Source organism: Chelon labrosus (assembly GCF_963514085.1).
Source record: "Chelon labrosus genome assembly, chromosome: 16".
NCBI lineage: Eukaryota > Metazoa > Chordata > Actinopteri > Mugiliformes > Mugilidae > Chelon > Chelon labrosus.
In genome coordinates, this window is record NC_140349.1 from 3,682,107 (window position 1) to 3,695,120 (window position 13,014).

Below are 13,014 nucleotides of genomic sequence, written 5' to 3' on the forward strand. Positions count from 1 at the left end.
CTAACCAGACTGTAATGAGGCTTTGAGACACAGAAAATGTTAGAAGAAGAGTTTCATTTTATACAGATGGAAAGTAAATGAGGTGGAATGTACCTCTGTTCTAACCTTCTTTATCTGGACTGTTCTTAATCTGTAGTTTGTTCTTTGTTCAACAGAGAAGCCCAGTAACATGACCACCATCATCATCATCATCATCGGTGCAGTGGTTGTTCTTGTTGTCATCTTTGCAGCACTGGGCCCCCGTTCATAAGCTACAGAAGCTTTTGGGGTTACCCTTTTTTACAAGATCATGTTTACTGTGTATTGTGAATTTGAATTTGTATGTTGTATTTTAAAATGATTTGTAAAATAAAACGAACCTTGAACCTTGAACCTTGGTATATTGTATTGCTAAAAGACAAAGTCGAGACATGTTGATGAGTGTTACAGGTGTGTTACACAAATCATTTCAATGAAAGATGTGATTTTTTTAATATATTCATCATTAAGCTTTTATTTTTAAATTTGTTTTCAAAATGTCCGATTTTTTAATTAAGGCAAAGACGCCATTTAGATAACGTTACATGAGTTTTTTTTTTCCAAAAATCTTGAATAACTTCAGTCATCTATATCATATTTTCCTTATTTTATTATTAGTTTTTAGTTTTTAGCTTTATTAGATAGGAAGTATATAACATAGTTGCTTTCTGTACTGGTTTTAAATATTTGTTTTCCTGTTGATTAACTTTCATATTGTGTCTATAACTAGTGATGAGTGTGGACTAAAGTGAACCTACGTAGGAATGATCTCAACTTCTCATGTATTAATACTTGAACGTCAGTGTTAAACGTGTTGCTCTCAGTTGTTTTGCTAATATTTCACTTTTCAATAAAGACCTTCATTTCTAGAAGAGTAGCTCTCTGTATGAAGTCCACACACTTCTCTGTGTCTATGGTTAATATAACAGGATTATGAATATTATTTGTGCACTCAGAGGAGAACATCTGGATCAGCTAGCATCCAGGCAAGGTTAGCATGAAAAATGGGAGTAGAGAGATGAAAACTCCTTTTAGCAGTCAACCTGTGACGCTGTCCCAGAGACAAATTCATTCAATTCAAATTCATGTTTAGCATGCTTCGTTGTATAACAAATCTGGTGAAATAAGTCTTGATGATGCAGGGTATTTTGAAGCTTCAGTGGAAGCAATAAGGAACAGATGCTGCACAAACATTTAGATTAAACTCACTGAATCCTTTTAAAAATGCCCAAACATGTCAGAGCCAGCAAAAATAATAATAAAAGAAAAGTCCTCACTTAAAGCAGGTTTATTTGGTGTAGAGCAGCCTGAGAGTGTCCACTTATCGCTCCATCAACGTAGACCGGCAGCTATTATTATAGCTATTATATTCAATAACAAAGTGTCTCATGACGCTTTACAAAACCTAGTCTGAAACCCCCGGAACAAGCATGAAGGTGACAGTGGCAAGAAAAACCTTTTAACAGGAAGAAACCTTGAGCAGAACCTTAAGCTCATATGAATGGACCCATCTGCCTAAGGCCAGCCGGGTAGAGACAGGAAAGAGAGAGAAGAGAGAGGATAGGAGGAACGAGATAAACAAACATCTGACTGAAGATGATGATGTTATATGACAGTTTGATAATGAATATAAATAAAGCTGTTAGTGACAGCGGTTGTTTTATCACAGGTGAGTTAGCTGCTATAATGATTGAATATAAGAGGCATCATGGGCACGATGGAGAATTGTTCATTCAGGTAGGAGTGGATAACTGCAGGAGGCCATGAAGACTGGGCAGGTTGATGAGTACCAGGACCACAGATGTGGTATAGAGCTCCACAGGTCAGAAACACACAACTCCAGGCCAGAGACACTCACTAGAAGATGGAGGAGGAGGAGGAGGAGGAGGAGGAGGAGGGGAGGTCATTCATTTATTCATTATTTGTTAATGTTTGTCCTTGGAGGGATCCCTCTCACCTGTCTAAGTTAATATAATCACTGTATAAAAACTAGTGTAGGAAGTCAGTGTCCTATTATTGCCATCTAGTGGAAGGCCACTGAACACATGTCTGCTCCTGATCTGGTCTCACATCTTCATAGAGATAACAACAGGATGAAAACGTTGTCTTGCTTCTCTTCTCTTATGTTTCATCATCAGGTAAAATTACATCCAGATTCTTCCTCATCTTTTCTATGTTTCTGTGTCTCATTTCTGCTGCTGCCTCCAAATATAGTTGTACTTTCTAATGTAATAAAAATACTTGAATATCAGCGTTGAGTCTGTTGAGTTTTATTTTTGTATTTATGATGTCTCACTTCTCAATAAAGTTTCCATTTTTCAAAAGATTATCTCTTTTCATTAGTCCACACACTTCTGTGTGACCATAGTTTAACTTTGACTAATTCAGATTCACTTTAATTGCCATAAATATTACAATAATAATACTTTAGACTTTTATTGCCACAATATGGACAATGATGCAACAGAAATCAATGAGAGCAACAGAATGTTCTGCTCATGTTTTATTGAAGATATTCATATTGAGAATGAATTCTCAGAAATGTTTTATTTTTTATACATTTTCCACTATTTTATATTTATTTTACACCAAACTGACTTTATCCTGAATATAGCTTAGAGCTGAGTTTACTGTCATACAGACAGTAAACTCACTTTTTCACTTTTGTGTTAGACACATCCTGTTCATTCTTCATAAATTTCACTTCCACAAATAAAAACCCTAACAAAATCCTCATAATAATAACAAGGAAAAACATTTTCAGTATTTTAAGAGCGGTAAAGGTTATTTGATGTGAAAGACGCTTCAGTGATGACTTTTAATTTTTTGTTGTTGTTTTTAAAAATAACCATTATTTATTGTAAAAAAACAAACTAACAAAAAAAGCAACCTTTAGGCGCCAGCTCTTTCGTTGTTGTCAATAAAGAAAGTTGAAAAAAAAAAACCCCAACCATTTACTTTTAATTTCAGTCACAACGATGTAGCTGATTTAGCCTTTATTTATTGAAATTAAAACACGATGAAAACGTTGACTTTCTTTCTTCTCTTTTGTCGTGTTTCATCAGCAGGTAAGAGCACCTTCTTTATAGTGTTCTCTTTAAAAGCTGTCCGCTACGTGACAGGTCATCAGGATCTGATTTAACTGAGTCCATCGTCAGTCCGCGTTGCCCTACACGACTAACGAGAAAAAAAATAATTAATCGAGGTCACGAAATTCTCATTCGCGGGGACAAAATAATAATTGTGTGCACATTATCTTAATTTTTAAGGTTTTATGTTCAACTACTTTCTACTTCAACTACTTATGTTCTACTTTCGTTTTTAGTGAACACACGCAGTGCAGCAGCTCGACCAGCTGGCGATTTGGTCACGAGTTCTAATCAAAATGGTGAAACTGTTTCTGTTGCTTCTCTTGTGTCATGTTTCATCATCAGGTAAAATCACATTTACATTCTTTATCATCTTTTCAGCAGACTCGAATTTAATTTGAACTATGACTTGATGAGAATACATTTAAATGAAGCATTGGATGCATGTTTGTCCCACAGTGAAGCACTCCTTGAAGTATTACACCACCGGATTCTCTGGATTCTCAACCCTTCCAGCGCTTGTGTCTGTTTCAACAGTTGATGATATCCAGACGGGATACTGCGATGGCAGTAAGAAGATAGTTGAACCGAAACAGGACTGGATGAAAAAAGTGTTCGAGGATGACCCTCAACAATGGCATTGGGCAACTCATCAGTGCTATGAAGTGTGTCCTAACTTCTTCAAAGCCTCAATTTCTAGTTTGAAGAAGCTCTTTAACCAAAGTGAAGGTACAGTATGACATGGTATTATTCTACTGTCTCTCCCCTATACCTATAGTTATAATTAGACTAGCAGCTTTCACTTTAGCTACTAAAATAAATGCTTAATTTGCCACTGTCTTGCTGTCTTCAATCATTTCTTTTTCTTCATTGACAGTGGGATAACTTCTTTTCCTTTTGAAGTGTCTTAAACACTGCGTTTTATTGTGTGTGCAGAGTTGTATCAAGTGTCAGCCCCTTAGAGAGACCTTTTAATGTAACTGAAAACTTAACACATTACCACAGCTGCAATTTAAAATTTGTCAGCTCTATGGGGCCAACCAATGGTCAGGGGCCCCAAACAGTTACATGCATTGCCTGTTGAGAAGCTGCTCCTCTGTTTATGTTGTCGTTCTACCTTTCTCTCTCTCTCACTCTTAGGTGTTCATATTTTACAGCTGATGAGTGGCTGTGAATGGGATGAAATGACTGGAGAGGTTTATGGTTTTATGCAGTATGGTTATGATGGAGAAGACTACATTGCATTGGACATGAAGACCATGACGTGGATCACTCCTAAAGTACAGGCTGTCCCCACCAAACTGAAGTGGGACGCTGAGACAGTTTGAATGACAGACAATGTGAAGTTCCTCACTCAGATTTTCCCCAAGTGGCTGAAGATGTATTTGAAGTATGGGAAGAGCTCTCTGCTGAGAACAGGTAGAGTCAAATGGCCTGATGTGGCTTAGTAGACATGAAACTTATATGTTATTATAAGTCACATCACAGTAACCCACCAGGATGTCATTAACCGCTATAACAGCTACAAGCTCTGGAAGGTTTGGGACTCCAGAAGATCTAGTGCAGGGCTCTCAAGTTTTGAACTGAGTTCAGAGTGAGATTTTGGCGGCAACGGCAGGAATTTGGTTGGGGTGGGGATGGGGCTTTGATCTGATAAATGACACAATATTCCCCAGCAACAAAAATCAAATGATGAGATGACTTACAATTGGTGTATCAGTCGTTCTTTCCATTTTCAAAGGGCATTCAAAAATCAAAAAATTAAAAAGTGACTGGTAATTTGTTATTTGTTTTTTAATCTTACACAAAACGAAAATAAATATTTCAATTTTAGGCTCAGGTCAAAAATACGAAATGGAAAAACGGGACACAAGACTGATTTTAATATTTAATTGGTCGGGTTTACGTGTCCCGGAAGTTTTGTAATGCGTGAAGTGACTCGATGTGTCCTTTTCTCAGCGAGCGTCTGAACCATTGACTGTATGGTCTGAACCGGGAAAATGTAAATCTTGCCCGGATACAACAATGCTATTTTTTGATTGGCTGTTCAGTTGCTATATTCTTTTTATTTGATTGGTTGGTGCGTGAAAGGCGCCTCTGAACTCTACGGGAACGCGCTTGATTCAGACCTGTTCCACTGTTTTAAAAAATAGCGGCGCACCTTGGTGCGCGTTATCGTGGTAATTTCTCTGCGTGAGAAATACAAGGTGTGGCGTGTGAACGGGTTGAAATGCGTGTGTCTCACACCCAATGCGTGAGACTTACACCACTAGCAGGGCTCCTGCTAGTGGTGTAATACTTTAGTGAGTGTTTCACTGTGGAACAAACAATAAATATCACTGTAGATGAAATAATAACAATTACATAATAATAACTTCAAATAGCCTCTAAACTAGAAAAAAAAAGATATGGTCAGTATTTAGTTAAAGGAACGAGGAAGAGCAACATGGAGAGTCAAGAGGAAAACGTGTCAAGGTTTCTAACGTCAGTAAACACATAAATAAAACATTTAGTGCAGATAAAAATGTTCAAGTTACACTGAAAGTGTTTTATTTGCATTAATAGTTGAACTTAAAGTGAAACTAAACTTCGAGGCTGCAGCAGAACTGTGGAACAGAGTCGAGTGGAAAGAATTTAAAGAAAAGGCGATGAAGAATGTGAATGTGATCTTACCTGATGATGAAGCATGACACAAGAGAAGCAGCAAAACTAACTTTAGCATCTTATTCGACATGTGGGCAAGACTCCAGCTGGATGAGAACTGACTGAACCCGAAAGTATAAAATGTCGCAGTTTCCACAGACTCTGTAAGGCGGGGTTTTAATTTTTTGTATTTTTCTTTTTTTTTTTTTTTTAACGTTATTTACAACAAAAGGTTCTGATACAACAACAACTATAATGAGGTTAGTTATAAAATCTTTGTAAAATGTTTTTAATGTGGTGGATTTACTGTAAAACTTTAATGTTATAACTGCTGTAGTATTTATGTTGAATACAACAAGCCTTTTCATTTTGGCTGCAGGACAATATAAAAATATTTCTGACGTGTCTGTTACTTGACACTTTATTCTGAATATCATCAATAAAATGTGGGAAAAACTGAAACTGAAACTGAATAGTGTTGGTTTCACTGAGATTAAAGTTCATTAAAGCTGAAAATGTGAGAAGGGCAACAGAAACAAAATCCTTCAGGTGTGACTTGACATTAATTCACCTTTTTTGTTTTTTGGAAGCAGCTGGATCCAAGCAGGAGGACTGAGGCAGAAATGAGCTGCAGACCAACCACTTACTTACTTTACTTTACCTCATTTTATGAAACTTCATGCAGAAATGTGATGGAATCAACTCATCTTTTTCGTCTTAATTTAACTTTACAAGTTTGGTTCATTTTAACCCTTGTGTGGTGTCCGGGTGTGTGGGACAATGTTTGCTAAAAGAAAAATAATGTGATTTTTTTTTTCAACCTCAAACCCATTGGCCTTAGCTCATTAACTGTGTTTTAAACATATTTTCAATGACTGCACAGTGTACAGTGTTTGATATTCCATGTGTGTACTTTAATTAGACCTTTACACTTCTTAATCATGCAGCTCACTCAGATTCCTTTGACTGACGTCCATTCACCAAGGACTGACTGTATTTTTAATGTTGGCCAACAAACGAGAAATGATCATTTGATCTCCTGATTTTTCTCCAGCGCCACCAAAGACTTGACATTTGATGGATTGAAATGTGACACACACACACACACATTCATGTTTAAGCTGAACTGTAATAATTAATGTTTAGTTTTTATCATCAGGTTTAAGTTTTAATCTGTCCATTTCTTATAAATATAACCAAACACACTGTGGCCTTCTTCATAGAAACGTCCAGTAGTTACCACCACTATCCACTAGAGGGCGACATAAGACAAATAATTAAACTCGTGTCAAACTGAACAGTATTTCTGGACAAACCCGACCATGATTTTGGCTCAACATTATAAAAGGTATTTCATCATCATTATTAACAGTTGACAGTTCAGCACTTTGGATGTATGGCCTTTAGTATTAATGAAAAATAAACATTTCATTTTAGATGCAGTAAATCCATGATAAAGAGTAGTGGCACTGGGTTTGATCATGTGAAATTAATTAAAACATTGTTTACACTTCAAATATTGCACTTATGATACAATAAATACAATCACACAACTCACTACTAACCTTCCTGTTGTCCTCTGGGTCAAATTTGACCCGAATGTTTCTAAATCACATAATTTGATATAAATGTGGTTGTGGAATGTGGATTCTGAAGAGAAGTGCTTGATATATAGTAATTAATTGAGAAGAAGGTGCCTCTAAATGTTTAACAGCGAATTAGGTGATTTTGCTTTTTATTTAAGGCTTTTTAAATAGTCAGAAAACATCTGGTCAGTTTTGACTTGGTAGGATAAAAGTTGCATGAGGATTACATTTGTCACTTATTTTGTGCCTGACGATGGAAAGCAGTCCAGCAGTACTCTCCAGATGTGTCTCTGTTTGAACTATATTCAGTCATGAGGACCAAACGTGTACAACAATGACAGACACTGACAGTTAGCCAAACAACGTGGTTGAATGTGAACAACAGGTAGCACACCTGTACTATGTATTATTAGAGCGAGATTTCAGTTATGGTCCAATGTTAAACCTCACTGAGCAGGGCCGTTTCTTGCTTTGTGCAAGCCAAAGCAGAAACAGTAAAAGTAAGAGTATAAAAACAGAGTAAAATTAGCTAACGGAGTATAAAAAAATAGGCAAGTAAGTAAAATAAATATAGAAAGTGACAATTGTGCACTACTGGAGTCTGTGCAAAACAACTACATTCAGTGCAAAATGTTTATGTGGTTGGTTGTCGGGGTGGGGTGGCTGTTTACTTAAGCAAGCTTTGAGCTGAAAATGTAATTAACTGTCAGAAATATAATGTGTACTAACCTAAATGTGAACAATGGAGACAAAGTTGTATTACAAAGTTCTTCTTTGAGCCACAATATCATTAGACTAAGTACTAGACTGGTGTTCAAGCTAAGCTAACCTTGCCTGGGAGCTAACTGAATACACAAATAATATTCATAATCCTGTTACTCTACTAGACGTGTGTGGACTGTGGAAAAAAGACAAATTTTTGAAAACTGGAGACTTTATTAAAAAGTCAGACATCAGTATAAAAACATCAATACATTTGACACATATTTAAATTGTTGGACCCAGTTCTGGTAGAGGTGAGGGAAGCGCTAAGGCTGGACAAAGGGGTGTTGAATAAATCAAAGAAATTAGTAAAACTAAATGAAACTAAACATATAGACCAAGTATTTTTTAAGAAATAAAATCTCAAATGAAAACCCTACCTCCTTAACCAAACTCGAAACACACCAATAAACAACATGCCAAACCTAAATGTGTCTATACAAACAGAAACTAGCCAGAGTGAACCAAAATTTGTGTAAATGTGAAGTCTAGCTCTTAGGCAAACAAAATCAAGTGCTTAATTAAAAAGGTTTCCAGAGGCTAAGTATTCTGGAAGTAGATTAACAGAACAATAAGCACAGATCCATAAATTCACAGAATGGGCACACCAGTGTCAAGCAAGTTGCAGGTACGCTTCCAGCTGCCCCAGAGTGACAGTAACACAGTCTTTAAGTAGAATCCCTCGACCAATCAGTCGTTCAAAGGGCGTGGCGATGAGTCTCCCGGTGGAAAATCTGCCCCACCTGTGAACACAACGACAGAAATGGCAGGGGCCATAACATGAATGTTTTGAAATTGGGGACATTTTGGAAATGTTAGACACATTTGACACTGATGTGATGTAATGTGATGTGAACATTACAACAGTCAATACAAGACTGCATTAGCATCTCTAACTCCTCATTTGAAGCTATAGGTCAGCATGAAAGAGACACAAGAACATGAACCAGTGAATACGACAAGAAATTATTATGAAAGGATGATTAATACATGGAAAAATATAAAGTAGAAGCTTGTAGTTGAGTTTACATTTGCACCATGGTTACACCACAACAGGCTCCACAAGACTGAGTGTGTATTGACATGATGTGTGTACTGAGTGTGTACCTGTAATTCATGTTAATGTTGTAAGTCATTATATAATCATGCACATTGTATTACTAGTGATTCAGTGAACTGTGTTTGTCAGTCAGATTTCGGGTTCCAGTTTCTCAGAAAGCTGAGAGCTGTTCTCTGGAACTGTAAGGTCAGAAACAAACTCTGTAAAAGGTCAATTCATAGTAAATAAAGAGCATATACAGATTGTTAGATCAGTTAAGGTTCACCAGATGGACAACGCTGGTCTGAAAGTAAAAATAAAGACAGGTCATTTAGAATAAAATAGAAGAATAAATCCACTCTGCTCTTCTGTTTAGTTCTCACTTTGTTTCTTTCTTCATCACTTCTCTCCCTCATCATCATAGTATAGTCATGTTCTCCTGACTTCTCCTGACTCTGAGACTTACTCAGCATTTACTGCTGGATGCTTCAAATTGTAGGATTCAACTCAAAGACTAAATCAAAGTAGCTCACCTTGTTTCTTTTTATGAACCATGAATCCAGCAGCTGCTGCAAAGACGACAACAAGAACAACCACTACAGTGATGATGACGGTGGTGGTGGTGGTGGTGGTGGTCATGTTACTGGGCTTCTCTGTTGAAGAACAAACTCAGTATTAGGAACAGTTCAGATGAAGCAGGTTATCAGTTCGTTTAGTTATCAATGTCTTTTCCGTCCATCTCTACTGCAACTATAGCATGAAAGACATGTAAAATGGCAAAGAAAATTAGCAAGGAGATCCTGATAAACATTAATGAATCTGGTAAGGATGATTACTAACGAAATTGTAAGACAAAAGCTAGAATATCCAACAAACCACAGTCACTCTTACCTCTGTTGGTTCTGATCTGTTCTTCATCCAGTTTGGTGATGATGTCGTCCTCCACACCAGAGAGATTAAACACACAGTTATACCTCCTCCAGTCTTCAGGTGAGACTGATGAAATGTTCAGGTCTACATTCATCTGGAAGGATCCATCATGGTTGGGGAGGATCTCTCCTTGTTCCACTCCTTCATGAATCTCCTCTCCATCTTTCCTCCAGAACATCATGGCTCTGTCAGGGTAGAAACCTGTAGCGTGGCAGCTGACTGGAGAGGAGGGAGTCTTCTGGAGGAGAGACACTGAGGGGAGGTCTGGAGAGAGAGAGAGGTGGAAGGTGAAACAAAGATGAATTTAGATTATTAATTTAATCCTTGCTTATAAACCTCAAATACAAAGTACAGATGAGGCTGATCTGAGGTCATATTGAACAGTTTATCATAGCTTCAGCACTGATTTAAATCCAAACATCTCTTTATCTTTCTCAGAAGAGACTCACTGAAGTGATAATACAATGAATATACAATAAACAGTATAGTGTTCAGCAAACTACATCAGGTCATGTGACTCTACCTGTTCTCAGCAGAGAGTTATTCCCATACTTCAAACTCATCTTCAGCCACTCAGGGTATGTCTGAGTGAGGACATGCTCATTTTGTTTTATTCTATCTGTTTCAGTATCCCATCTCTGTTTGATAATGTTAGCCTCTGGTTTGAGAGCGGTCCACGTCAATGTCTTCAGATCCATTTCAATGAAGTCTTCTCCATCATAACCATACCGTGCAATACCAATAACCTCTCCAGTCGTTTCATCCCAATAACAGCCATTTATCACCTGTAAAATGTGAACACCTGAGAGAGAGAGACAACAGAGATCACAATGAACAGTGATGTACAAATATCTAAAGATGATTTTAAATGATTATTAATTGTGTGATGCACTGGTATGCAGACGCTGCGCACTGGGAGCTCCTCTAGGTTCAGTGTCAATTGTTATTATTATTTTATTAGTAGTAGTAGTATTATTGGTGGTGGTGGTATCAACCATATTTCTTAGTAACAAAGTGGTACTGGCAAGAACATATCACATTGTACGCCTCCTCTATTAACATAAATTTTCTTCCTTAATATTCTTTTCTACCTATTGGTACTCAAAGCGCTTTACAGTCATAGACACATCTACCCATTCGCTCACACAAGCACACACACACACACACATTCACACACCAGTGCCACGCACTGGGAGCAACTGGGGGTTCAGTGTCTTGCTCAAGGACACTTCGGCATGTGGCACATTCCGGGGATCGAACCACTAACCCTCTGGTTCTTGGACAACCCGCTCTACCTACTGAGCCACAGACACCTACTGTAGACCTACCTGTACTTTTACTGTGGTTGAAGAGCTGCATCAAACTGTTCATCCTGCTTTTAAATGTGTTAGGTAAAATCTCGAAACACTGCTTATTGTACCATTCCCTGACTTGAGGATTGAGGTTGAGTAATTTTTTCATCCAGTCCTGTCTTGGTTCGAATATTTTGTTGCTGCCATCACAGTAACATATCTGGACGTCATCAATCAGTCCTACGATCAGACACTCAGGAAGGTTTGGGACTCCAGAGGACATGGTAACGTAATACTTCAGTGAGTGGTACACTGCGAAACAAACAACAAATATAATATCAGTGTAAATGAAATAATAAGGAGGGTATAAATATAATCTGAAATTGATTTTACTCGTACGGGAAAACCAATTAATCAAATACGGTATTTAAGGAATGAGGAAGAGCAACCGATGGGAAAACGTGTCAAGGTGTCTAACGTCAGTAAACGCATAAATAAAACATTTAGTGTAGATAAAAATGTTCAAGTTGCACTGAAAGTGTTTTATGTGCATTACCGAAACTGTATTATTTGTATCTCTGAAAGTGAAACTAAACTTCGAGGCTGCAGCAGAACTGTGGAACAGAGTCGAGTGGAAAGAATTTAAAGAAAAGACGATGAAGAATGTGAATGTGATCTCACCTGATGATGAAACATGACACAAGAGAAGCAGCAAAACTAACTTCATCATCTTGTTCGACGTGTGGTCAAAACTCCAGCAAGATGAGAACTGACTGGAAAGTAAAATGTCGGAGTTTCCAGCAGCGTTGCCAGATGGGAAATGAAGATATCGTACTGTTGCTTTAAAATTAACGTTTTCTGATCCAAACTTTCCTTCTTTCATCCACTGATTCATTTCCATGTGTTTTTGTCACAGCAACACATTCCAGTTCTTCCTGGCCAGGACTCCACGAGGAATCCAGAGGCGTTCCAATGTCACAAAAATAACTGACTGACTCCAGCCCTAATGTGACGTCTCCACCAGTCCCTCTTCAACTGATTCCGCTAGTTCTGCCTCCACATCAAATAGTGTAAGACGCCAGGCCACTCATTTTGCATTCACATTTTTATCATTATTATCCTAATCTTTATTCTAGTTTTATTTATATTATTTTATATACATAAATTTTTTTATTATTATTATTTATTATTTTTACGTAGTTGTCTGCATTGTTAAAATGTTCTTGTGTGGAAATTTCACAGTAAATTTGTTTCGCATGAAAGTTATCTGTACCCTGTGTAGTTTTTATTGTTTTTTTAGGTGAGGGAAAATTCAAAATAGTGACGCCACTGTCAAATCATGGGGATATTGCGCCACCATGTGGAATGTTTGCTACAAGTGATTGTTTCCTTGATAAAAAACAGTTACCCCTGGTTGACTTCTAAAAATAAATGATTGTAACAACGAGGCAGTGTTTATAATGGCTATTTGAAAGGAACCACTCCTCAAGATCCGGCTCCCTTCAAAGAGATCCCATCTCTATTCTTTTGTTCAATTTTATCATCACTCGCAAACTTCACCCTGAGATACATGCACGTCCTCATCTGGGGCAGGAACTCACCCCCACCCCGGAGGGAACAATCCACGGATTTCTGGCAGAGCACCATGGCCTCGG

At 37.6% G+C, this 13,014-nt stretch overlaps 2 protein-coding genes across 2 annotated transcripts in view; one reads left to right on the plus strand and one right to left on the minus strand.

The window, feature by feature from the left end:
* Positions 1 to 3,037: 3,037 nt before the first annotated feature.
* The window catches only part of LOC311501346 (major histocompatibility complex class I-related gene protein-like), a gene marked incomplete at its 5' end in the record, with an annotated part of 30,771 nt that continues 20,794 nt past the window's right edge, over positions 3,038 to 13,014 (plus strand). Inside the window, one exon of the mRNA XM_084563109.1 lies at positions 3,038 to 3,086. Within this exon, the coding sequence (XP_084419235.1) occupies positions 3,038 to 3,086 (49 nt within the window). The remainder of the gene's footprint in view (positions 3,087 to 13,014) is intronic.
* Positions 8,228 to 12,366, minus strand: LOC311501318 (major histocompatibility complex class I-related gene protein-like). Its single transcript, XM_084563065.1, has 6 exons — positions 12,041 to 12,366; positions 11,396 to 11,671; positions 10,591 to 10,869; positions 10,029 to 10,331; positions 9,671 to 9,790; positions 8,228 to 8,841 (listed from the first exon to the last, which is right to left on the minus strand). Exons 1-6 carry the CDS (start codon positions 12,258 to 12,260, stop codon positions 8,789 to 8,791), a joined length of 1,251 nt encoding a protein of 416 aa, XP_084419191.1. The 5' UTR covers positions 12,261 to 12,366; the 3' UTR covers positions 8,228 to 8,788.